The sequence below is a fragment of the Rhinolophus hipposideros genome (assembly GCF_964194185.1).
Source record: "Rhinolophus hipposideros genome assembly, chromosome: 2".
NCBI classification, from domain to species: domain Eukaryota; kingdom Metazoa; phylum Chordata; class Mammalia; order Chiroptera; family Rhinolophidae; genus Rhinolophus; species Rhinolophus hipposideros.
In genome coordinates this window covers 101,083,267-101,110,247 of record NC_138048.1, presented here as the reverse complement: position 1 = coordinate 101,110,247, position 26,981 = coordinate 101,083,267, and the positions used below count along the sequence as shown (strand labels likewise).

The 26,981-nt window shown below is 38.3% G+C and overlaps 1 protein-coding gene across 5 annotated transcripts; it reads left to right on the top strand.

The window, feature by feature from the left end:
- The first annotated feature begins 79 nt into the window (after positions 1–79).
- Positions 80–26,981, top strand: GART (phosphoribosylglycinamide formyltransferase, phosphoribosylglycinamide synthetase, phosphoribosylaminoimidazole synthetase). 5 transcript variants are annotated; one of them, XM_081079709.1, is made up of 22 exons: positions 80–217; positions 2,416–2,599; positions 4,682–4,777; positions 5,248–5,422; positions 6,501–6,612; positions 7,352–7,420; positions 7,929–8,054; positions 10,331–10,418; positions 10,642–10,727; positions 11,228–11,396; positions 13,412–13,643; positions 15,370–15,464; positions 15,829–15,938; positions 16,315–16,513; positions 17,499–17,750; positions 17,998–18,150; positions 21,589–21,795; positions 22,594–22,731; positions 23,709–23,839; positions 24,108–24,249; positions 25,292–25,407; positions 25,505–26,981. In XM_081079709.1, exons 2-22 carry the CDS (start codon positions 2,455–2,457, stop codon positions 25,694–25,696), a joined length of 3,033 nt encoding a protein of 1,010 aa, XP_080935835.1. In that variant the 5' UTR covers positions 80–217; positions 2,416–2,454; the 3' UTR covers positions 25,697–26,981. The 5 variants fall into 5 exon arrangements, with proteins under 5 accessions (XP_080935835.1, XP_080935839.1, XP_080935836.1 ...); XM_081079710.1 differs by having other exon boundaries at positions 132–217; positions 2,449–2,599; XM_081079711.1 differs by having other exon boundaries at positions 132–221.

The following is a 26,981-nucleotide window of genomic DNA, read 5'->3' as shown; positions in this document are numbered from 1 at the left end:
GGAGGGAACATAGTGACCACCTCCCGGCGGGGACCACGGTTTGCGCTGACCAATGGGGAAGCGAAGCCCACCGCGGGGCGTGGCCGAGCGGGGAGGAGGCGCGCGCCCCGGATCCCGGTGGGCCGACTTCCGGCGCGCGCGGGCGCCCGAGCTCCGAGCGCGCAGTCGAATTTGTGAGTTGCCAGCGGCCGGAAGGCCTTGAGTCGACATTGTGTCCGTGCGTAAGCCCTCTCCGCTTTTACGTACATTAATGCTTTGGTTTGGGGATCTAATATCAGGAATTGAATGAACTAACTTCAGTTGAGAGCTGTAGGAACTGGTTTGACTATAGGAATACTCAGTTTTTAAATGCACTGCGTGGGGGTTCGCCATGTGCTTTTCATTTTTAACTGAGGTTTACATTGGATCTGTCACTTTCCCTGCTTTCTAAGATTCGGGGCCTTTTGTATCTTTATGCTTCTTTTTTTAGGTCATAAAGATAAGTGGCATATTGTTACGCACCCATTGTGTCTGGCAGATTAGCCCACTTCTGTAATTGGTTTTTACTTTGTATCACTCGTCAAATCCATTGAAAGCCAGGCTTTACCTGGCTCTCTTCATCTCGTTATGTTACTCACTTGGATGACTGAGGCCTGAGAAAGTTAAGCCCCTCAACGTATCCTAGTGAATAAGGGACAGAGTCTCAACCCAAACCAAGGCACCGGGACTAGAGCCTGGGCCTGCCCACTCCTGGTGTAGATTCGTTCAGACTGAGGCTTCTCTGCCCCCTCTTCTTCAAACAAAATGTAATATTTTCTCTAGTTTTAAAGCTGTGTTTCTTTCAGATATTTCAATGCACATGGCAGATCTGTGTTTTCTGTTAAACTAGCTTTTCCCTTTCTGAGAAGATAATTTAGTAATTTTTTTCCCCTCCGGTTTTCAATGACCACCGTCTCAATTTTACAGTGTCTGATGAAAAATTGCTTCAGTTGCAATACAGGCTCCACCCCCTATTAGCTCTGACCTGCAAGTTACTTAGCCTAACTGTACCTCAGTTTCTTATCTGTAAAGTGGGGATGGTAATAGTACCTCATAGAATTAGGAAGATTAAGCAAAGTAGTTCATGAAAAGCGTCTAGAATATCGCATCTGGCACAAAGTAAGTGCTTAAAAAGGGTTAGTTTTTTCTATTATCAGCTTAGGTTTTTATTTAAATGTGTAATCCTAGCATCTCACAAGAAGTTACAAATTTCAGTTTTCTTTTTCCTATTTTCAGTTTGCCTTCTGAAAATTAGTAAATTAATTTGCCAAATTATTCATTCCTTGTGCTTTTTTTTTCTGTTAGAACTTCTAACTTCTGAAGTATTAATTTAAGTAAAAGTACTTAATAAAATATAACAAGTTAGCATTTACTACTGCTGAATGTCAGAAATTGTACTAATTGTTTATATAAATACCCTTTCAGTTCATCCTTAAGTAACCTTGTAAGGCAAATTTTCTCCTACAAGTAACCTTGTAAGGCAAAATTTTTTAAGATGTGAAGAAATTGAATTAGAAATAGTAAGAGCTTACCCAATGTCACACTGCTGACCAGTGGAGAGATAGCTGTTGTTCCCATCCTGCTCAGAATCAAATGCCAGAAATAATGTTAGACGTGTTCAAATTTGATTTTTGCCTTCTCTATTGATTTTCTAAAATACTGCACTAATTTCTTAAATCAGAGGTCAGCAAACTATGACCCTTATGCCAATCCTTCCTGTCAACTATTTTTGTACAGCCTACCAAATACGGATAGTTTTTACGGTATTAAATAGTTGGGGGGGAAAGAACGGTGTTTTTACGACACGTGAAAATTAAAATTCAAATTGCAGTGTCCATAAACAATAGTTTTATTAAAACCAGCCATGCTTATTTTTCATAAACCTCTGATTACTTTCTATTGCTTAAAGCAGAGATAGGCAAACTATGACCTACTGCCCTTGGCCTGTTTTTGTAAGTTTTTACCTGACATAGCCACATTCATTTATTTATGGCTGTTTTCATGTTACAGCAGATGATCACAAGATTTAAAAATAGTTATTTTGAGTTCTGGTCTAGATTTAAAACATCAGGATTCATTTTTTACTGAGGCTCGATTATTATATCTTCTAAAAACCCAAAAGGTTATTGTTCATACAAGATTTGTTTTTTGTTTTGTTTTTTAATCCAATAAGGAGTTAAAGTCACCATTTTACTCCTTAACTCTCTAAGCCCATCTGCCTCATTTTTAAAATACCTCCCTAATCCTCATGAATACAGTCATATTTCTCAAATTATTTCATTTCTCAAATTCATCCTAACTTTTCACAAATGGATCATTGGAATACATCATATTTAAAAATTGTGATTTCTAAAGTATGTGCATTCTGAAGTACTGATTGTGGTTTTCTTTCTGCAGCTCTCATTTTCCTTCTGAATTCCTACTTTGCAGACAGCAATGGCAGCCCGAGTACTTGTAATTGGCAATGGAGGAAGAGAACATGCACTGGCCTGGAAACTTGCACAGTCTAATCATGTCAAACAGGTGTTGGTTGCCCCAGGAAATGCAGGCACTGCCTGCTCTGAAAAGATTTCAAATGCTGGTAATCATGTTATAAATGATAAACTGTCAACCACATCTGTTTTTTATAAGGTCAATTGCTATTCAGATTTGAATGCTTTTCTTAACCTTAAATTTTATGAGGTAATTTGAATGTTTGCCATATATTGTAAATAAATGTAAGGTATGCTGTTGTTCACTATGTAGCATTTCCTTATCTTAAATTATTTTAAACCTTATAAAATGCATCCATTAAAAAAGTCACACATGCCCAATGTAGGTTAAAGGCATTTTAATGTGTAATTTTGGACATGAAAAGTTGAGCAGTGCTATTAAGTTCTGGCAATTCTATCTCCATCATAGATCTCAGCCTTTATCTCTTTAAGTGGTAAAAATGAAAAAATGATCAGTTCTTATGCTATGTTAAACTCTTCAGTGGCTTCCTATAGCACTTAAAATAAAACTCAAAAGTCCTTAGTGTTCCTTATGAAGCCCTTTGTGATCTGGCCTCTGCCTGCCTTTCCAGTCTTATTTTTCATATCCTTTGTTTTCTTTTCACTGTGCTCTAGCCATGCAGGCCTGCAGTTTCCCATACAGAGCTGCCTAGGCCTTTGTATTTGTTCCCACCTCCAGCATCAGTGGCTCCTCATTATTTCAGATCTCAGCTTATATGTTATCTCCTCAAAGAGGACTTTCCTAAAGTTTCTAAATTAAAGCATGTCCACCTCACATTTTATTTGTTTGCGATTATGAACCATTATCTATATTTAGTTTTCACTTGTCTATTGTCTGTCTCCTACCTTCACTTCACCCTTAGAACGTAAGCTGTAGGAGGTAAGCTACATCAGGGCAAGGAATTCACCTGTCTTGTTTTATATTACGTGCTCTGTGCATAGTACCCTATGTGGCTCGTAGTATGTATTGGAGAGAAGACTATCACCCAGCAAGCCATAAACTGGGAGAAGATAATAGCATACACAGAACCAAAAATAAGAATAATAAGAAAAAGATAAATACGGAAATATCTGGAATCTTAGCTAGGGGATGAGATATTGTATGTTTATTGAAGAACTAGCACATTTTATGTCAAAGCAATTGATGCCATGCAGGCCAGCCCATGAAAATCTCCCAGATTGTCCTGAGGCTGCTACCACTTGCAGAGACAAGCTAGGTGTGTCCTCTTCCGCATGCCACCCTCTGCTGTGCTGAGGTAGTTGGCTCTGCTCAGCCCACTTGTGTTTGCAACTGCTCGCCCAGAGTGCCTTGTACTCCATCCTTATTCCACTCGGGCAGTTCCTGTGGACTGAGAACTCTACCCTTTCTGCACTTATCCCCAACACATCACAAATACCATGTATGTGAAGTGTAATGGAGGTTTTAGCTAACTTAAGAAAAGGGATCCAGGTACAGTGGAGCAGGAGAGTATTTATAGAACCAACCCATGCTTAGTATATGGTTGATCCTACTGCCAGTTAATTAGGACTCCATTAAGAAAGAAAATTTACCTGGCTTGTAGGTTGGAGAAGTGAGCAAGGTCTTAAAATCATTTAGTTCTTAGCTTAAACATCTGTGCACAGAGATTCCACCAGAAATAGCCTCCCAATTCACCTCATATCAAATTTGCCTCATTTGTTCACAATTGTTTGTTTTCTTTATGTATTACCCAACATTCCCATGCTTAGAATATAAGCATCCTAAGTGTAGGGACCCTGTTTGTGTCAACATCTTAATGTAGTGACTAGAATAGTATCTAGTGCATGTGGTTCTCAGTAAATCTTGAAAGAATGACGTTAAAAGACTGGTTTCTGAATATACATTTTTGTTTACAGTCAACGCTAGTGACATGAACACCATAGTCGAGAAGGTTCTCTGTAGCTCTTTAGGAAGCTTACTGGTGTTTTCATCTAACTGGCTAAAGCGATGGCAGAGAACTGAGCTTTATTGGTCAGCCTAATGCCCTCTGCTCTGACTTTCTCATGGTGAAACTGGTCTGTACCAGTAAAAGAAAACCAACAGTTAGTAGGCATAACAAAGTGTAGTACTTAGTTTTCAGTGTGACACTTCGATAACTTAAAGAATATTTTTATAAGTGAGGTGGGTTTGTTGTTTTGTTTTCTGTTCACAGCCATCTCCATCAGTGATCACAGTGCTCTTGCTCAGTTCTGCAAAGATGAGAAAATCGAATTCGTAGTTGTTGGACCAGAGGCACCTCTGGCTGCTGGTAAAGATCATTTCTGTTTATTGTTACAGTATGTCTATTGCCAAAGGAACTTGGAGCTCATCTAATCCAATTCATTTTAGAGATGAGGGTTTCTAATGTAATATTACATTGGGAAAAAAAGCTTTCACCCTCTTGAAATTTATGGATTCTAGATTTTTTTCTCAAGCATCAGCAATGTGCTAAGTGAGAGATCAAATTTGCAGCTGTGGGAAGCCTACGTTTTTATTCTGCTCTCTTATGGTGTCAGTAATCCATACATTTGAATAAAACAAATAACTTCTGCTGGATTTGAATCACATGTTGGTAGCATTTTTGTTTATATCTTGTAGACAACACGGAAATCTTAGTTATTCTCTGCCACCAGTCGTCTGCTTTATCTCAATGTACATTTAGTCTAATCCTAATTCTTCAGAATGGAAAGGTACCATAAAGACCTTGGCTCACCTCATGCTGCTTGTTTCCATCCATAGGAATTGTTGGGAACCTGACATCTGCAGGAGTGAAATGTTTTGGTCCCACAGCAGAGGCAGCTCAGTTGGAGTCCAGCAAAAGATTTGCAAAAGAATTTATGGACCGACATGGAATCCCAACTGCACAATGGAGAGCTTTCACCAATCCTAAAGAGGCCTATAGCTTCATTATGAGGTAGATAGAAGACTGACTGTGAAGGGCAGTTGTTTTGTTGTGATAGTTAAATATACGGGTCACTTTTATGTCTCAAGTTTATTGTAACATAATTGTGGGGAAAGATCAATCTATGTAGGTTGCCTTTTTCCAACATCAAAATAAAGTGGGATTCTATGCATATAGTACACTCTTCTGGCCTTGCTGAAAGAGGCTTTTTATATATTTATTAGTGAATAGTTTTAGGGGAAAAGATACATTTGGGTTTACAGTCATGCACTATTTTCACAGCCAAATTGACACAGTGGCATCTATAACATAAAGGATATTGGTTTTTTTCCATAAGTAATTAACCAGAGTGAGGAATCATTGCTTGGCATTCTGCCAGCACTACTCAACTCTAAATTTTAAACATCCTTGTTCTCGATATTACATGAGAAACATTGAGAAATTCATGAATATTGGTAGACATATGACCTTGCCCTTTTTTATTGACACTTCTCCCTGTGACCTGGTATGTTTTCTTTTTAGTGGAGTCAACTTCATTCTTTATTCATTCTAAATCTTACAGAGTTTCTTAAACACTGAATATTATTATTTCCTAGTAGCCGGATGCCTTGGGTAAGTGACAGTTTTGTTACTTTGGGTAAATCTTTCTGATCTCTGGTTGCACTCAACAGAAGAAATTACCAGCAACAGTTTCTGATGTGTGCCTTCATAGATGGACTGTGTGCCCATGTTTATATTGCTCTTACAAAGCCATATCTTCTACTTGAATGAGAGTATGATTCACTACTTTGTATCATAAAGATCATTCTATACCAGCACTCTACAACTGCTTTATTCTTCCAAAGATTTTGCCAATATGCTCTCATAATAAGTGAAAAAAGGAAAATTGTATGTGCTTTATGATCACAACTATAAAGGAATACATGGGAAAATTCCTGGTGGGAAACACATCAAAAGGGTGTTAGTATGATCGTGAATTTTTCTTTCTGCTTTTCACTTGTTGCTATAGCATATCATTACAAAATCCCGAAGCATTTTATCCCGAATGATAAGGGTTTATTGGCTATTGAAGACCGCTCTGTCTTCACAGTGCAGACTTCCCTGCTTTGGTTGTGAAGGCCAGTGGTCTTGCAGCTGGGAAAGGGGTGATAGTTGCAAAGAGCAAAGAAGAGGCCTGCCAAGCTGTGCAGGAGATCATGCAGGTAGGTTGATTCCTCTGGAAAAGTAAGTTCCTAATCACACTGGATAAATGCTCTTAACGTTTACAAAATGTTCCTCGAAATAAGGAAAACAAATCTAGCGAACATACAGGTAAGTTATTGTGCATAATACCCTGTATTATAATCCATCTCTGAAAGAGTTGTTATAGATCTACACTGATAGCTAAACCATGATTCTGTTCTTTGGAAGTAAGTTCTAACATCCTTTGGTGTCTGGTACTGAAAAATAGAAAATCCTTAGTCTACAGAACATACAAATAAATTCTCAACTATCCATGAGGACAAAATTATTTGTCCTTTGTGCCCCTAGCCTCAGAAAAGTGAAGTAATGAATTAATATACTTTGCTTTTCTTTTATGATCCATCTTGGTTGTTGTGGCTTTCTTCCTTTTAGAAAAATTATTATAGGCAAACATATAAAATCATAATCAGAAATAAAAATTAAATGGTAATGATGAAAACATTTGTTTTTCCATTACCTTATTTGAAACTGGACAGCGTGATCCCCAGGAGAGTATTAGTGACACACTCACCAGTGCTAGCTGTATCATTGCCACTATAAAAACAGGAAACATTTACATATTCTTTTGAGGCTTTCAGAAAGGGAAAAGGAAATTACAATACCAGTGTATTGGTTCATAATACAAATGGTAGAAAATAACAGCCAATTAAGTAAATATTAAAAGCTTACAATTTACCTTTTTTTTTAATCTACAAAAAGGATAAAGCTTTTGGAGCAGCTGGAGAAACAATTGTCATTGAAGAACTTCTTGAAGGAGAAGAGGTGTCTGTAAGTATATTTATCTTTGGGGCTTTTATAGAGTATAGAAGCTATGGTGTCTGACCTATAAGCCCCAAAAGACTTGATTTACCCTGGTTGTTTCATCTGAAAGCATAAGCCCAACAGTTACAAAGAAATTTGTATACATTTAGTATTTGGGATGCACATGAAAAAAGAACTTACCTTCTTTTGATCTTCCCCAGTGTCTCAGTAAGAGACTTGGACTTATATCACACACTATTTAAAAGGGGCAAAGGCTGAAATATTTTACTTTGCAAGTAGTTTGGTTATTTTTCCTAACCTAGCTCAAAACTTACAGATCCTTCAGAAATTGAATATACAAGATCTGGTTATTGATATAGATAGCTTAGGGTTAGTTATATTTCAGCTCATTTTACTTTAAAAAAAGAAAACTTTTCCTCTAAGAAGAGTTAAGGTACATATAGTTCTCCTTATTAAATAACTTTTTTTTACTTTTTGGCATTTAAGCTAAGTGGACTATTTGTTTTCTGTACAGTGTCTCTGCTTCACTGATGGCAGGACTGTGGCCCCCATGCCCCCAGCACAAGACCATAAGCGATTGCTGGAAGGAGATCACGGCCCCAACACAGGGGGGATGGGAGCCTATTGTCCAGCACCTCAGGTACTTCCCAAAGGCTCAGCTAAAGTTCCCTAGTAATTGGTCTTCTCAAAGAGCTCTCAGACAATGCTTTTCTGTCTTGTATATTTCTGTAAATGATTACTTGTCAGTAATTTGATTTTCCTATTAAGTGAAATGGCATTTATGGTATCTCTTCTAGTCTCTCTAAAATTAACCTTTTCAAAAAAGCCTTTGAAAAACTAATTTAAGTATAGATTGAACAGATCTTCTGGCCCCTCCTCTCTGTACCCTGTTTTTAACCCACGGGAGACAATTAAGTCTAGAATTATCTTTTATTCATCTTTGGATATCCAGGACTCAGCACATAAGTGCTCAGTGAGAGAGAGAGAGAGAAAGAGAGAGAGAGAGAGATGAATTGAGAACCCAGTCAGACGATAATTTGTTCTTCTGGTCTTTCTACTTGATAATGGATAGATAAAGTATGTTTCCAAACAATTTCTGGACAGTTTTTATAAGAAATCTGCATTGAGTGTATTATAAGTACGTTAGCACTTCAGAAACTCACCCATTCTTTCCACTGATGATAATCATAAACTGCTAGTAATGTAGTGCCTTTCAGATTTTTTCTTGATTAAAAACCAAACAGGATTTGCTTTATTCTTTTTTTTTTTTAATGAATTCCTTATTTGCAATATTATAATCTTTCCTCCCCTTTTCCTTCTGCCTCCCCCCCCACCCTGGTTCAAGCCGTTGTTTCTCAGTCTAGTTGTGTAGGACACAGCTCCCTGGCCCATGCTGGTATTATGAGCCTTGTGCTCCCCCCAGCTGAGGCAGTCAGTCGCCAGTCGATGGTCGCAGCTCATGGCAGCTCTCGCCACCTGCCAGCCACTCACGCTGGCCACTCATGGCAGCACAGGGTAGCCCACGGCTGCACATAGCAGCCCACCGCAGTTTACACCAACCTCTGGCTGCTCACCGCAGCCCAGCTCCAGGGAGAGCTGTTGTTCACAATCTTAGCTGTAGAGGGCGCAGCTTACTGGCCCATATGGGAATCAAACTGGCGATCTCAGTGTTAGGAGCACAGTGCTCCAGCCACCTGAGCCACCGGGCCGGCCCTCTTTATTCTTTATTGTTTAAAGTTTTTTATTTCTCAATTACAGTTGACATTCAATGTTGCATTAGATTCAGGTGTACAGCACACTGGTTAGACATTTTTATAACTTACAAAGTGATCCCCCCTTAAATCTAGTACCCACCTGACACCAGTTGTTACAATATTATTGACAATATTCCCTATACTATACTTTACATCTGCATGACTATTTTGTAACTTCCAATTTGTACTTGCTAATGCTTTTACCTTTTTACACTGCTCCCAACCACCATCCCATCTGGCAACCATCAAAATGTTCTCTATATCTATGAGTTCATTTCGGTTTTATTTGTTCATTTATTTTGTTCTTTATATTTCACGTATGACTGAAATCATACGGTATTTGCCTTTCTCTAGCTAACATATTTCACTTAGCATAATACCCTCTAGGTCCATCCATGTTGTTGCAAATGGTAAGATTTCATTCTTTTTTATGGCTGAGTAATATTCCATTGTTATATGTACCACATCCTTTTTATCCAGTTTTCTATCAGTGGACACTTAGGTTGCTTCCATATCTTGGGTCTTATAAATAAATGCTTCAGTGAACATGGGGATGCACATATCTTTTCTAATTAGATTTCAAATAGATTTCTTCGGATACTTTAGACTTTATAAGTATTAAAACTACCACTTGGTAGAAGATAGTTTTAATATAAGGACTATCTCTAGGTCTCATTTTTACAATTAAGTTTATAAACTCATATTCTTAAGTTTATAGGCTTATGAAATATGCATAGAATATACTGAAAGGAATCAAAGGAGCCTCTAAATAGGAGAGGACTTTTTTCATTTTTATTACGTTTCAGGAAACTTTTTAGTTAAGTGTTAAGTGTGTATATATTTGAAAATCTATAGGTTTATTAGTAAAAGGTGATTTAACAGTCTGTTATGAAATGGTAATTGATGCTGCTCTATAAATACATAATCCAGCTTCTGCTAGTGGTAATTTTTAACTCTCAGAGGTCATCTTTTCTATTTTATAAGAATGAGGCTGAATACCTACTAGATAGGGCCAATGTGAGTATTTAAAACGTTTGTGAATTTAAAGTGCTCAGCCCATCTGAGATAGTAAATAAATGATAGTTGTCCCCTTTCATTGTCCCATGCAAGATGATTTTTTTCGGATACTGATTGCATTTACATATTGCTGTATGTTCCCCAGGTTCCTAAGGATTTGTTGCTAAAAATTAAAAATACCATTCTTCAGCGGACAGTGGATGGCATGCAGCAGGAGGGTATGCCATATATAGGTAAGCACATCGATGTCATTTTATCATTCATGGAGTAACTTGACATCTTTGGCAAAACTTCCCTGTTTTTCCTTTTGTTCACTACCTTTTAATTGACCATGTTGTAGCATTTGTTATGGCTATTCCAAAACTTCAAGTATTAGCAGTTTATGTTCTAATTTTCATAGTCACAATACAATGTCTTCATTATTTTTTTTGTTTTGTTTTCTCTTTTTTAATGAAGGTATTCTCTATGCTGGTATAATGCTGACTAAGGATGGCCCAAAAGTTCTGGAGTTTAATTGCCGTTTCGGTGATCCAGAGTGCCAGGTGGATAAAAAGTATTACTTTGTAGAAGATGTATATTGTTTTAATCTTAGGATTTATCAATCTTGGAATAATTACCTTTGAGAAATATAGTTAACCCTTGAACAACACGGGCTTGAACTTATATATGAATTTTTAAAATATATATACAGTCAGCCCTCTATGTCCCTGGGTTTCACCTCTTCAATTCAGCCACTGGCATATTGGCAGTTGGGAATCCACAGATTCAGAGGCCCACTGTCTGCATTCTATGCCATTTTATATAAGGGACTTGAGCACCTGCAAATTTTGGTCTGGGAGGGCCTGGAACCAATCCCTCACGGATACCAGTGGACAACCGTAGTTAAGTTTTTAGGGAGTGAAAAGTTATACATGGGTTTTCCAACTGTACAGGGTTTCAGGGCCCCCACCCCTACGTTGTTCATGGGTCCACAGGATGTGCCAGTTGCTGCTATCCCAGTGATTAAAATGGCTCTCAATTGCCATGTTAATTGTTTTTCCAGGTGATCCTCCCACTTCTTAAAAGTGATCTTTACGAAGTGATTCAGTCTACCTTAGATGGCCTGCTGTGCACCTCTCCACCCCTGTGGCTTGAAAACCGCACTGCCATAACTGTTGTCATGGCAAGTAAAGGTTATCCAGGAGACTACACCAAGGGTGTGGAGATAACAGGTGAATGTTAGAGAACAAAAGTTTGAATTGCAATGTGACAAGCGACTAGTGCCACTGTAGGTCTCCATGCCATGTTCCGCTCCTCTTAAGGGTGTAAACCTATCAGAAACCTTTCAGGGGGTCTTGAGGTAATCATGTTTATTGGGTATGAGTGTTCAAATATCCACAATCGCTGTATTTAAAGAACTGTTATCCATTTCCTTTCCTCTGCACAAGAAAGACTGAAGTGGGCCTGGCCAAGAGCCAGGAAGATAATGGAACTGTATGAGAATTAGAAGAACATTAGTATAAACTACGTCGATGAGATACAGTTCAGAGATCCGATCTCATCACACATGGATCCCTGCAGTTTGCAGTGCACCCCATAGGCAACTTGGGGGGTGGAATTCAAGCTTTCAAAAGTATGGCCTTCTCTTCTGTTTCTCTTTACAGGAGGAAAGGCGTCTAGTTAAATGATGTTAAGTAAAACTTTAAAATGCCAACTAAGTTCCAGTGCCAAAAGCCCAAAGGCAGACCTCTGTGATCCCTAGCAGGCTGTAGCTTGGCCTCCCTTGGTACCCCAAAAGTGTGTTTGATTCAAACACTCTATTTACTGTCTTGCCCAGACAAGTCCATTGCCCTGTAAATCCCACACATGCAACTGGGCAACTAGGATTGGTTGCCTTTGAAAATGAGCAAAGAGAGAAAGAGATATCAACATCCTTTGTGTTATGAAATTTCTCTAAGATTAAGGTGACAAGTATAATAATTCATTTTTTTCCCAAGATTTTTGTTGGGGAAGGGGTACAGGACTTTATTGGGGAACAGTGTGTACTTCCAGGACTTTTTTCCAAGTCAAGTTGTCCTTTCAATCTTAGTTGTGGAGGGTGCCGTTCAGCTTCAAGTTGTTCTTTCAGTCTTAGTTGTGGAGGGCTTAGCTCAGCTCCAGGTCCAGTTGTCGTTGCTAGTTGCAGGGGGCGCAGCCCACCATCCCTTGTGGGACTCGAGGAATTGAACTGGCAACCTTGTGGTTGAGAGCCCACTGACCCATGTGGGAATCGAACCGGCAGCCTTTGGAGTTAGGAGCATGGAGCTCTAACCACCTGAACCACCGGGGCAGCCCAATAATTCATTTTTGACACAGCGATTTTGGGTATTACCAATACCAGCGGTTATTTGAATACCTGTGATTGAATGCTACTATGTTACAAAAAAACACTTAGGAAAGGCATATATTAACAGACTACCAAATATCATGCTAAAAGAAAAATGGAGACGGAAAAGGACAAACTGGGGATATAAGAATGGTTTCTTTAAAAATTAAGAGGTTGTGTTTTTGTGTAAACTCCCCAGGTTCATCATTTTAGAATTTATAAAATATAGTAATATTTTAAGTGTAAAGTTATATATGAGTGCTTTAAAAATAATTCAAAAGAAAATGAAGCCAGAAATCTTAGACAAGTCTAAAAGCTAATCAAATTTGTCTTAAATTTTACAATTGTTATGTTAGGGAAAAGATTAAGAATATGTTTTCAATGCTATGATCCTATTGGTTATTTAAAAAAGAAAGAAAGCAACTTTACTTGGATAACTTATGAAGTAGAAATTCCTTTAGTCTTCAGTGAAAGATGTGATCAAATGCAGGATTGTTCATCGATGTTTACATTTTATATCTTTATTTTATTTTTTTAGTATTTAATTTGTCAGGTAAAGGTAACTTTCTACTTTTAAGTCTCAAACTTTTCAGGGTTTAGCTTTCTTTTTTTCTCCCTCATTGAACCACTAGTCCTTACGTGAGATTGATGATAACACAAGGTTTTAGGAATACAGTTATCACCCTAGAGCAGAATGGACTGTTCTTAGGAGAAAGGGTCTGTTTACTAATTTATTGCATTCATTCTTTCCTGATCCTTGTGAAGATTCATTTAAATGAAATAACGATTTTATTTAAAAAAAAAATTCTCGCAATTAAAAACCACTTCAGAAGTGTAGAATATTGTTATCTGAAATAACATGTCAAATGCGCTATTTTACAGGGTTTCCTGATGCTCAAGCTTTAGGACTGGAGGTGTTCCAAGCTGGTACTGCCCTAAAAGATGGCAAAGTGGTGACTAATGGTGGTAGAGTCCTTACTGTCACAGCCATCCGGGAAAATCTTATCTCAGCCCTTGAAGATGCCAAGAAAGGACTAGCTGTTATAAAGTTTGAGGGAGCCATTTACAGAAAGGACATCGGCTCTCGTGCCATAGCTTTCCTGCAGCAGCCCAGGTAAATTTCTTACCAAAGTGATGAAAGCACAGCTTCAAACTGGCATATATACCTATGTAGAAAATTCTGTAACCCTGTACTAGTCATTCTGTATTCTTTTCTCTCTGTGGGACTGATCTGATTTTGATTTGCATTTGGTTTGAATCAAAACTAGTTACAATATTCAAATGAAATGGAAAAAATTTCATGGTAGCTCTGTATGTTTAAAAAGTTTGATAAAATCACAGTGATATTAAGGATTTTTTTTTCACATTGTTCGCTTTAAATATATACGATCATTTTGTCAATCATTCAATAAAGATGAGAAAAAGGATTTTTATTCTTTTTGTTGTCATATTTAAATATTACTGTTATATCTTAATACCTGGTTTTTTCAAAAAATTCAAGATGAAAATATTGGTCATGTACTTTTACAACTTAGTTTGATTAGACTATAAATTTTGGCAGTCTTTTATCACTGCATTTATACCAATTACTGAAATGTATTTTTGACCCCTTTGCGATTCCATTTATTGACATGTACAACTAGTCCTTTGTAAAATCAATAAACTATTAATCGTGACTGGGTGTTTTGATTTCTTAAGTATATATTACAGTTAGTGTTTGTTGAATTCATCTATGAAAATAAATTTTAGGATAAAATAAGAGATTTTAGCAACTTAATTCAAGCTATACTGCTACTGATAGGCAAATTTTTAAAGTTTAAATATTGGCATTTTTTTTTTAGAAAGAAGAACATTGAAATACCATGTTAAAAATTTATTGTTTATCTTAAACTGATAATTACATTGAAAAGTGACCTCTTTTAAGGCTCTGTAGTCTTAATACTGTCTCTCGAGTTCTTTAAATTAAAGATGAAGAAAATGAGAGGCCACAATGCCAGCTGCTAACTGAGAAAAGGCTTGTTTTAAACCAGTAGAACTTTGTTTCCTATCTGAGCATGACCCTGACTGCTAACTTCATTGGTGTTAACTGCCAAAGCTCTCAAACTCTGTATGTACCCTGGTACCTTGTTCCTAATAAAACTTCACATATTTCTTCATGTATCACTGCATTCAGCTAGGCCAAAGTTCTCATTTTTGTAAGGCAAGACTGCTGAATCCACAGCGCCATTCACAAACTTGGTCTCTAAATGTACTGCTCCAATGTGTTGGCCGCATATAGAAGGAAATGATGCACTGAATACCACTATCTGGTTTTGCTTTTTTGATAGTTTTTTTCATCTTGTTTCTTATTGTCTCTGCTATAAGGAAATTTACAATTCTCTGTTGTTGCAATAATTTAGGGATTTCTTTGCAGAGTTATAATCCTGATTTTTAGAATTTAGGGGTTTCTTTGTTGAGTTTTTATAACCCTAGTTTTCACTTTTTTGACTTAGTTTTCTTACTCCTTTTCATCCCATACCAAAATTGAACAGAGAAAGATTTTGGCAAAATATCCATATATCTTAACTACCTGTGAGAAATACGGAAGGGTTAAGTTAGAAAAGTAGTTCTCAGTAGTGATGATACAATCGAATCAACTAGGGAGATTATTTAAACACATTTCAATTTCTAGGGCCAGCCCTAGACCAGTTAAATCAAAATCTGTGGAGGGTTCCCAGCACATTAGGGGATATGAAAATCACTAGGGATGTATTCTGCTTTAAATATTTTAAGATTAAAATGATTTTTCCTGATATTTAGGTGATATCCTAGGTGTTCTTTTGTTTGTTTGAATTCCTTAGGGGCCTGACTTACAAGGAATCTGGGGTAGACATTGCAGCTGGAAATATGCTGGTCAAGAGAATTAAACCTTTAGCAAAAGCCACCTCCAGACCAGGTGAGTCAGATCCCATCCTTTGCTAATTCATTAACTTTGACAAATATTGTGAATTGATTTGCGCTTTATAATTTACAGAGGAAAATGTTCCAAATTAATGCCAAGTTGTTGTCTTGCCCTATTTAAGTCAGACTCAAAGTCTTCTCCCTTCTTGTCCCTGTGATTTAAAACATCTCTTATTTAGGATGTTAAACTCAAAAGGACATGTCTGCTCCTTTAATATTTAATTACTTTCTTGATCTATGCTTTAAGCGTGGGGTGCTCTCTCCCATTCTCAGGAAAGGCATCTTATAAAAGTGTTTCGTGTACTCATGTTTACCTGATCTGTCGAAGTGCAGAAGGTAATTAATTTCCTCTCCAACAGGCTGTGATGTTGATCTGGGAGGTTTTGCTGGTCTTTTTGATTTGAAAGCAGCTGGTTTCAAAGATCCTCTTCTGGCCTGCGGAACAGATGGCGTTGGAACTAAACTGAAAGTAATCAGACACCTTTGTGAATAAAGGCTTTTTGTGAAAGATAAGAGAGAATTTACTGTATATCAAATACATATTTTGCCCTGTTGACATATAAGCACTGAAGTGAACCGTACCAAATAACCATATAATATGACTAAAATACCGACATGTTTCTAACAGTACAATATTGTTGACTCTGTCTCTGGATGGAAGGGTTATTTTAGGGGATGAAAAGGGATGCTTTTGGACCAAACAGCTTGTCAGAATTTAGTGTTCTTTTGTCTTTAGGCATTCAGAGCAGCTAGCCAAAAGTTGATAATATTTGTTAGCCTCCATTGATAAAAGGACAAGATATGATTTGGAGCTTAATTTCATGTGGATGTTTTATGTTCTATAGATTGCCCAGCAGTGCAATAAACATGATACCATTGGTCAAGATTTGGTTGCAATGTGTGTAAATGATATTCTGGCCCAAGGGGCAGAGCCCCTCTTCTTCCTCGATTACTTTTCCTGTGGAAAACTTGACCTCAATACGACTGAAGCTGTCATTGCTGGAATCGCTAAAGCTTGCGGGAAAGCTGGATGTGCCCTCCTTGGTATGATCATTTTAATTACACTTCCTTTTTACTGTATTTTAGCCCTACGTATAGCTAATGAGAGAAACTATATATCACAAGATCAGGCAAATAAAGATACAGATAACACTAAGAAAACTTAGACCCTGGTGTCTTCAAATCCCTCCTCAAGGGTTTGTTCCCCAGACTCATACTCCTACACTGTCAGCGAGGCCTTAGCTTTCTCCCCCATCTTTGACCCCCGTTTCTATCTCCATCTTTCTCAGTAGCCTCCTAGACAGGGTAGGGGTTACTTCCTCCTTAGCACCATGCAGCAGAGGCAGATGGGTTCTTGGCATTCTAAATCTGAAGTTTTATTTTCCCCCAGAAGTGATACTAAAAATGTACTCAAGGTTTATAGAAACGTTACTTCAACATATATCAGAATTTTGAGCAAATTCGATTTGTAGGTTGACTAAGGAACGAAACTATTATACCTCTTTTATATTACTGCTTCTGTGGACAAATATGTTCCAGAAGCCAATTGCCTTTTCAACCATTTTTTAGAACAATTTCTAATTTGGAATCTGCCTACCTAAACCCTGTCTTTACATGATATTCTCATAAAGTGAACTGCGGTATACTTTTTAGACCAGGGCACTTGGAGTTGGGCGGGCTGATTAAATCACGTCTCTAAGCCGGTACCATCATCTGTAACAGGGATTGTAAAGATCAACCATAGGTGAAAGCATTTCTGAAGGTAAATTGCTAGAAAAATGACATTCAGCTGAGCGTTCACCCTGTTAAAGTAATAGTGTTTGGAGGCTACACTCACCTTTTGTGTAAATTAGTACTGGTTCCCCTGAAATTATACTTGGTTAAAAGTTCTGTTAGGCAATTACTAGAGTACATTTTATTGAATGTTCACAAAATATAGCCACGTGTTTAATTGTAGCTGGTGTCACTACTTCCTAGATGGGTTTAAAAATATTATGATTTCTTTGCTCTTGAATTATCTTCCTGCCAGGAGGTGAAACGGCAGAAATGCCTGACATGTATCCTCCTGGGGAGTATGACCTAGCCGGTTTTGCCGTTGGTGCCATGGAGCGGGATCAGAAACTCCCTCACCTGGAAAGAATCGCGGAAGGGGATGTCGTTATTGGAATAGCTTCATCTGGTCTTCACAGCAATGGATTTAGCCTTGTGAGGAAAATTGTAGCGAAATCTTCCCTTCAGTACTCCTCTCCAGCACCTGATGGCTGTGGTGACCAAACCTTAGGTACATGCACTTAGGTTTTACACTCTCCTGCTTCGAAATGTTTGAGCAACCACTTCGTGGGGTTCGTCTCTGATAACTTCAAGTGGAATAAATTACATTGTCCTATGGTTTTGTTGTTTGGACATTATTATAGAATTGGTGTGTCTGTGCAGGGTCACAGTCATTTTCTGTTTCAGTTTTATTGTTTATGTATGCTTTGGTTTTATGTTCACAGGCTAAGTTTTTGTCTTATCTCTCCAACATACAGGGGACTTACTTCTAACTCCAACCCGAATCTACAGCCATTCACTGTTACCTGTCTTGCGTTCAGGACATGTCAAGGCCTTTGCCCATATTACTGGTGGAGGATTGCTAGAAAACATCCCCAGAGTTCTCCCTGAGAAACTTGGGGTGGTATTAGGTAAGCTCACTAAATGAAACTTGATCCAAAAACTGATAGAAGAAAAAGTACATTAGAGGGGGAAGCTCTATGGGTAGTTAGTACACATGTGATTATACATGTTAAAGTCTTATCGTTGGGGTTTCTTGGGGGGAAAGTAGAGCTGACCTATTTTCTATCTTTTTGCTTTATTAGCTGTGTTTATAAGGCATAAAAATCCTCTCATGTAATTGACTTATATAATATCAAGCTCTTAACAAGATAGAATCAGGAACATACCAGGAAGGGAAGAGGTAGCTATTATATAGTCCATTGCAGGAGATGAAGAGGACCCAAACCAATACATAGAGAAGAGAGACAGGTTTGAGAATCATTTTGTGCTTAGAAGGAAAAAAGAAGTCCGGTGTTTCTATTATAGTTAAGCAGGTGAGTAGATGGTAACATTCATAACACAAGAGGAAGAGTAGATTTGGAGTAGGAAGTGGGAATACAGTGTTTTAAACCTTCATTGTGTTTATTGCAAAGAGTCTTTGAACAGAAGTTGAGATCAGGTGGGAGATAATTTGCATATGGGTGCTCATATGCAGATAGTTACAGCCAAGAGAGTAGAAAGTACCAAAAGGTGTTGCTCAGTGTTCTATCTACGTTGGCAGAGGTAGAATTACTCAAAAAGAACAGTCAGAAACGGAGTAATAGCAATAGAAAACTAATACAGTGGGTCAAACTGAAAAAAAAGAAACGTAGTAAACTATGTAACAGTATCATCAATTGAAGCAAGGATTTGAACATGACACTGGTCAGTATCAAGTACAGCATAGATCTAGGGTGAGGACCAGAAAAGACCAGTATATTTCAGAGTTAGGTCAAAAAGCAGGTTGGTGAGGGTAGGTGCTATCCACTAGTTTATTGTGGGGCAGTGGGTTGCAGAGATAATAGGGACAATTAATGGAGATTGCTGTTTAAGAAGTTCATTAGTAAAAGGAAAAGGGGAATAATAAGTTAAATGCTTGTGGCAAAAGTGAAGGACAGGGATTTTCCTCCCTGTTTTTATAGGGTAGAGAGATAGGCAGAGAAACTGTTTCAGCTATCACAGTCAACTAATATACGTTGGTTTGAGGGAGTAGAAACTGAAGAAGTTCCCATAAAATAATGTCTTTTCCCACTGAAGTAGGATGAGCTTAATGAGATAAGTAGACTTGGAGTGCGGACTTGAGAAGAGCAGTAAATAAGAAATCAATCAAGGTCAGAAACAAGAATGAGACAGCAAGCAATACTGAAGGTCAAAATGAATCTGGTTGTGTAATTTTTCTCCAAAAGTAAGAGCATATGTAGCCTTGAAACAAAAAAAAAATGGTTTGGGTTGATCCAGGTGGAGGGGTCAGTTATGGGGCGAAGCAGCTGTGGATGCAGGTGAGTAGATTTGCTGAGCTAACCCTAGAGTCAGAGAGTATGTGAAGTTAAGAGAATCTGAAGAGTCAGAAATAGGTGTAAAAATGAGGAAAGAGGCAAGGTAGGCTGGCAGAGTGGTCAACTGGGATTACAGCATCTCCAGGGAAGCAGAAGAGACAGGCTTGATGGGAATCCCGCCATTAGTGTAATACAGAATTGAAGGGTATGTAAGAGGATTAAGTTAGTGGTTTAAGACACTCGGGACAGAACTGTGTTCCAGTGAGCATAAACAAAGCCTTAACGAAGTATTCGTCCTCTTTAAATCATTACAAATGGTGGCATGCTGATGAATGGGGAACAGGCAGGGCTAATTTGTGCATTTGCCAATCTCTGTGGTATAAATACTCCAATCCTGGCCAGTTTTAAATGGCTGTATGCAACGGTCTCTACAAGCTGGCTCTAGCACACCACTGGTTAAAAATAACATCATGGTCGCCACATCAGGAAATTGAGAGTTGATGTAGTATTTAAGGTCTGTTATGTTTTGAGTTACACAAATGTCTGTATCCCGTTAAAAAGGAAACTCAGTGTCTTGCATCAGCCTCTGAGGTGTCTTCTAGGAATCGTACTTTGACGACATATTTAAGTAAGGAATTCTCAGCATTAAAGTTACAACTTGTCATGTTATTAATGACATACTTGTTCATTTGTAGGAACTAGGCTCTTAGTCTGTCAGTCTTTTTTTCTATAAATAAATACTTTGTAAATCTTTTTGCTAAAATGAGATCATAGTTTGTTAATCTGCTATTTATCCTGCCATTTAATATATCACCTACCTGTCAAAATAGCATCATTTTTCATGAAGAGTATTCCATTTTTCATGGATGTAGCACTATTTGTTTTTAAGTAGTTATTCACTTTTGATTATTGGTAGAATAGTGAATATCATAGTAGCTAAATCTTCTGAGCTCAACTTTAAAAAATGGACATTTCTCAGCTAATAGAATTGGCATTAAATCTGATAGGGGACAAGATTCATACACATGGGATGCCTTTTAAAAAGCTAATCACCTGCAGGTATCCCAAATAAATAAGGGGAATGGATAGACAATGTTATTATCTAACAAAAAGCTGAGTTCGCAGTGGCTTCTCTTTCTTAGCAGCATCATAAATATTTAATTCAGTATAGTAATTTTGTGAATCATGTCCCATAACTGGATTGCAAAGAACTCTGAAAATTCCTTTATTATCCACAAATTTTATGTATGTTTATGTGTATGTGTGTATACCTTCACCTAAAATTTTTTATTAAAGATTATTGTTGTATTATTCATGATAATAAAGGATATATATCTTTTTTTATTATTATTTTTTAAGTTTTTATTGGGAAATACTGGGGAACAGTGCGTTTTCCCAGGAACCATCATCTCCAAGTCAAGTTGTTTTCAATCTAGTTGTGGAGGGCGCAGCTCACTAGCCCATGTGGGAATCGAACCGGTGACCTGGTGTTGTGAGCACTGTGCTCTAACCAGTGAGCCAACCGGCCACCCCGAGATACATTGTTATAACAGCCCTAAATCTAAATTTTTTAAAGATAAATATAGAAAGACAGAGTTTTGACCTTAAACCTTTTATATAACATGACTTTTTCTTAATGGGTGTATGCATTTCCTTTAAATCTGTATATAAGCCACCTAATTTTGCATCATACTTAAGGTGCACTTGGTCATCACTAAGATCCAGCTAAACATTCACAAAAGGGTAGTATGCCAACCTTTACTGGAATTCAGCTATTAGCACATCTGCTACATTAGGGGATTCTAAGCCTCTAGATACTAGTTAATGTAACACAAAATCTCACCCAATTGTGAATATTGGCCAAGTGTGTCAACAAAAATGTTCCTAATGTCTAAGGTACAAATGGCTCCCCCAAAAAACTTCTAAAAGGGCAGTTTATAGTTTTACCCAAAAAATAACAGTGCTGGTTGGAATTTCCATACCTTTGTGTGTGCACGCACCTATATACTTGTTTGAGACAATAGGTTAATCATACAACTTGCCTGTTTCCAGATGCCCAGACCTGGAGGGTCCACAGGATCTTTTCATGGTTACAGCAGGAAGGACAGCTCTCTAAAGAAGAAATGGCCAGAACATTTAACTGTGGCATTGGGGCTGCCCTCGTGGTATCAAAGGAACTGACAAAGCAGATTCTAAAGTACATTCAGCAACGCCAGGAAGAAGCCTGGGTGATTGGCAGTGTGGTGGCATGCCCTGAAGGTAATTGCTCCTTATTTAGTTGCCCTTAGGTATAAAATCTTGAATATAACTGTGTCCTGTCTCACAATCATCAGGGTGGCAGAAAAGCCACTCAATTAGCTGGAGATGTCAGGGCTTCTTTTTTCTCTACCTGCTTTTCATCGCTTTATTATGTTGGGCTCATTTGCAAGCATGTTCTCCAAATACCGGAAAAATGTCTTGAGCCCACATCCTTCAGCTTATGTTGCAATGAGAAAGAGAGGCCCTCTCTTTGTCAACATCCTATATCAAATCTTTTAATGGCCTTGCTTGGGCCACATGCCTACCCTTGAGACCAGGAGCTCATACCGAGTTTCCCTGAAAATAAGACCTAGCCGGACCATCAGCTCTAATGTGTCTTTTGGAGCAAAACTTAATATAAGACCCGGTCTTATGTTATGTTAGAGAAGACCCGGTCTTATTTTAAAATAAGACCGGGTCTTATGTTAAGTTTTGCTCCAAAAGATGCATTAGAGCTGATGGTCTGGCTGGGTCTTATTTTCGGGAAAACATGGTAGCACTATCTTGAATGGAAGATTGGAAGGGGTGGGGACAGAACACTGGCAGGCAGTAACATAGAACTTTTAGTCGAAGTAGGTAATATGTTCACCTTAAGGAAGTTTTTATGAATGAGTAATAGTAATAAAAAACTATTACTTGTTTTAGTCCTTAAATGTCTTATTTTGAGAATAAAATGCAGTGTTCTAAAGTTTTCATGAAATACTTTTTTACTAGTTAATTCAGTTTTTTACTTATTGACTGGGTGTGTTTGAAATGAAGGTTCTCCTCGTGTGGAAGTCAGGCACCTGATTGAAGCCATGCAAACAAATGGACCAAAATTGCAGAATGGCACCATGAAAAATAATTTCGCTGTCCAAACAAAAAAGGCAAGAGTGGCTGTCTTAATATCTGGAACAGGTGAGGTGTCGTTTCGTCTTTACTGTATCACTGTAGAAATGCTCTTCTCTTCTTCTGACCCCCTACTCACCTCATCCTCCCCACCAGAGAAAAACCTCCTTCAGATTGTAAGAACACTCAGCAGAGTGGGGTGGGGGGATCACTGAGGAGGGTTATCTGTCCTGGATTCTCAGTCTTTCTACTTTTCTCAGGCATTTGAGACAGTTCCTAAAGAAAAAGTAGGTGTCAAGAAGACAATTGAAGAAAGAGAATCTAGAAAACACAGAGAGGATGGAAAATCCAACTTCTTTTGCATAGTGGCTTTATAGTTGAAAAGTCTTATAATAGTTGAGGGGTTTTTCTTAATTGTTAATAATAAGAATATGAAATTTATGTTTGACTCTTGTGGATAGAAGAGTAAAGTGATAAGTGTGTCATATTTTCTTAGACGGATAGAGCATGATTTTTTTTCCACTATTGTAACATTGGTAAACATCTCATAAATTTATAGTACATTCATACGTGCATATCGGATTATTTCTTTAGGGTACCTTCTCAGAAGTACCATTGCTTTACAAGTCCATTTTAAGATTTCAGTATACTTAAGGCCCAACTTGATGATAAAGCAAAGATACTGTGCTTGTAAAGGCCGTAATGGTTTATTCTTCTGGAGAGGATGGGTGTTTCTTGCTTAATTTAGCAGCTTATTCAGTTTTAAAATCATGTTATGTCTACTGCTGTGCTAGGTCATATTTTTTTAATGGTAGATCATAAGCTATTACTATAGTGCAAGAGCAATTACAGATCCTAAAGCCAGGAATGCCTGTTTTTGTAAGCTATTAATCCATTATCCCAAGAAGAAGGGAATTTTAAAACCTCACATATTTCGCCAATCTATTCTAAGACATTTATCCAGAAATCTTGACCATTCCCCATTCAAAATGATACGTGTCTCTTTTTAAGAAGCATGAGCTTTCTTGCGCTTTTCTCTTTTTCAGGATCAAACCTCCAAGCTCTCATCACCAGCACGCAGGCGTCAAGTAGCTCTGCGCACATTGTTGTCGTTATCTCCAACAAAGCCGGGGTGGCTGGCTTAGATAAGGCGGCCAGAGCCGGCATTCCGACCAGAGTAAGTGACTTGGAAAAGTGTCTTTCCTGCCAGCTGCACTGAAGCTCACAGTCCACCTCCACAGGACCTGGGGCTGGTGGGCACTGGTTCTTTGGATGTCTGGATTTGGGGTGGGTGCTGGCTTGCCTTTCCGCCTCGTCGTGTCGTTCCTTAACAGATGTATATCGGGTGTGTCTTCAGAAGGCAGTGAAGTATGTTCTGTGTAAAGGTTGTAAATTGTTTTTGGTAATTCATTGAAAAAGATTGCACTTCTCTTTTTCTATCACAGGTAATTAATCATAAATTATATAAAAGTCGTGTAGAATTTGACACTGCAATTGACCAAGTCCTTGAAGAGTTCTCCACAGACATAGTCTGTCTTGCAGGATTCATGAGGATTTTATCTGGCCCCTTTGTCAGAAAATGGAATGGTAAGCAAAAATTGTGGGACACCACATTGAGAAATCAACTGAATGAAAATGGACTCCAGGGTGATTAATTCACCAAACAATCCTAGTCGTGAAATATTTACTGCAACATTTTCTTTTATGGCACAGGTCATAATTTAATTTCCTTTGCCTTAGCCCAAAGCATGACCCAATGATGATTTGTTCATTATCCTGCTCTCTTTATCAGTTTTCTTTGGCCTGCTGTAATTAGTCACTTATTCTAATATAGTTTAGGTTTGTTTCACATTACTATAAAGATGATATCTTCTGAATAATATTTGGAAGAGACTTTTTCGCTTGTTCAGAAGCAAGAGAAAGTGATTCCCTATATCCCAAAATGAAGAGTCCATCCTCTCCTTAGGAAGTATAGACCATGGCCAGAAGATGGCTAGGGAGACATTGTTGCCAGAAAACAAAATATATTGTGTTTTGCCTTTTTCCACAAAAGTATTGACTGCATCCTGTTGTCTTTTTTTGTGCACACATTTGGGCAATAAATGCATTTTCTCTCCAATGAGTTTGTTTTCCTAAGAAGATAGTCAGAGTCCTTGTGGTTTGATCTAACCAGGCAATGCCTTTGGTGATTTACGGCACACAGAACTAACTAATCCGGCATCTGGCTAGTGGACATGCCACTTGGTGATTGGAAGTCAAGCACGTAGACACTATGCGAGAATCTCCTGTCTTTCTAATAGTATGGGCCATCGACAAGCTGAATTTTCTTCAAGAGCCCTAGGATACCATTAGACACCCCGTCCCTGTCCAACTTTCCATCATTGCGGGCGCCTATTCAGAGCCCTCGCTGCGTCTTCAGCTGTTCAAGGCAGGAACTGGCTACCCCCAAGGCCTCCTTCGATGAGAACCTGTCTTCCTCTTTACATCATATCTGTCTTTGACAACGAAAACACCCATCCCAGAAAAATCCTGCTCCTGTTGACTCCTGTTTTGAGCCAGGAAAGCGTGTATTCCTTTAACAGAATCCACAGGCTGTTGCTATTCTGACTACTGTGCTTTTTATTCCCAGGGAAGATGCTGAACATCCACCCTTCCTTGCTCCCTTCTTTTAAGGGTGCAAATGCCCACGAGCAAGCCCTGGATGCCGGTGTCACAGTAACTGGGTGCACTGTGCACTTCGTAGCTGTGAGTATGTCTTCTACCAAAATTCTATATTGTTAGGGCTCAGACGTACATTGTACTTGCTAGAAAGTGATGTTCAAAACTTTGCTTCCTTTTTCAGGAAGACGTAGATGCTGGACAGATTATCTTGCAAGAAGCTGTTCCAGTGAAGAGGGGTGACACTGTTGCAACTCTGTCTGAAAGAGTGAAATTAGCAGAACATAAAATATTTCCCACAGCCCTCCAGCTGGTGGCCAGTGGAACTGTACGGCTTGAAGAAAATGGCAAGATCTGTTGGGCCAAAGAGGAATGAATCTGCCTAATTCAGGAATGGCACCAGCTTTGAAAGAAGTCTAGTTGTTTGTATGGTGGCTTTTTATCATGGACTCGGCCCAAAAGAAAAACTAAAAAAAGGAAAAAAGAGGACCTCACTCACCCTTAACCTCTTCGGCCCTTTGTTAATGAACAGAGATTCATACACGCAAAACGAGTGAAGCATTTCTAAGACATGTAGTGGCTTCAGTGGTCTTGCAGGTTTTACCTGTTGATGACCTTCCCCTCTATTTTGTTTTAATTATATATTCTCTAGTCTTTGAAAAGTTATCCAACAAGGTTAATAGTAAGAACTCTCCCCGATATTGTTTATCTGTGCTGATTTGAACTGAGATCTCTAATTATCCTGATCATGATTTAGTGGCGTAAAATTTCTGGGTAGCTCCCATTTCTGAGGGATAGTATCCCTTGTGCTTTGAAATATCATTAAACGTCCCTCTGATTGTTGACAGATTTTATAATACCCAGATTTTAGCTGCTTAGTTATTCTATGGATCATATACATCCATACTTTTATGGGGCACTGGAGGGTTAAAAGGACAGTTTTGGTGGCTTCTAGATTCAAACAGGACTTTAGGCAGGTTACGCATTCTATCACCCCATCTATTGAAGTAGCAAATGCCTATCATATGGTTGTTTTGATAATTAAATTTAGTACTTGTAAAATGCTTAGAACAATGTTTGGGACAGAGTAGGCACTCAGAGCTTAGCATTTATTTCCTAATTCCTGCTGGTTATGAAAGCTGTTGTAACTCATTCTTAAAACAAATACATCTTGAGCATAAACTCAAGCATGGTGATAAATGGAATATTGGAAGAGTGGTAGTTCTTTTTGGACGAAGTGAAGGCAAGTGGATGGCAATCTACCCAGACTAGTGAAGAATATTATGGCATTGCATATTATTTCCCTTTCTAGCTGGTCATTCACAGTCTGGATTTGCAGTTCTGGAACTAGGAGGATGAGGCCGCTAGTGAGTACCCTTCCCAAGCTTGGTACCACATTTCTGCCATGGCTGAGTGAACAAGCAATGGCTGCCTGACCCAAAGGCAGCCAGCCACCCTCAGACTGCTGAGCAGACTTGCAGGTGATGTGGCCTGAGAGCTCTGTCTGCCCAGCAGGGTTGCACCTTACTAGAAGGGCACCTGGAGGCCCTGTTCAAATCCTCCATCGTAATCAAAGAGAAAAGTTATAAAGAGGTCATAATGCAAAAGGTGAAAACAAGATGTTACTATTAATGTAATAAATATGGATTTTTTTAATTACA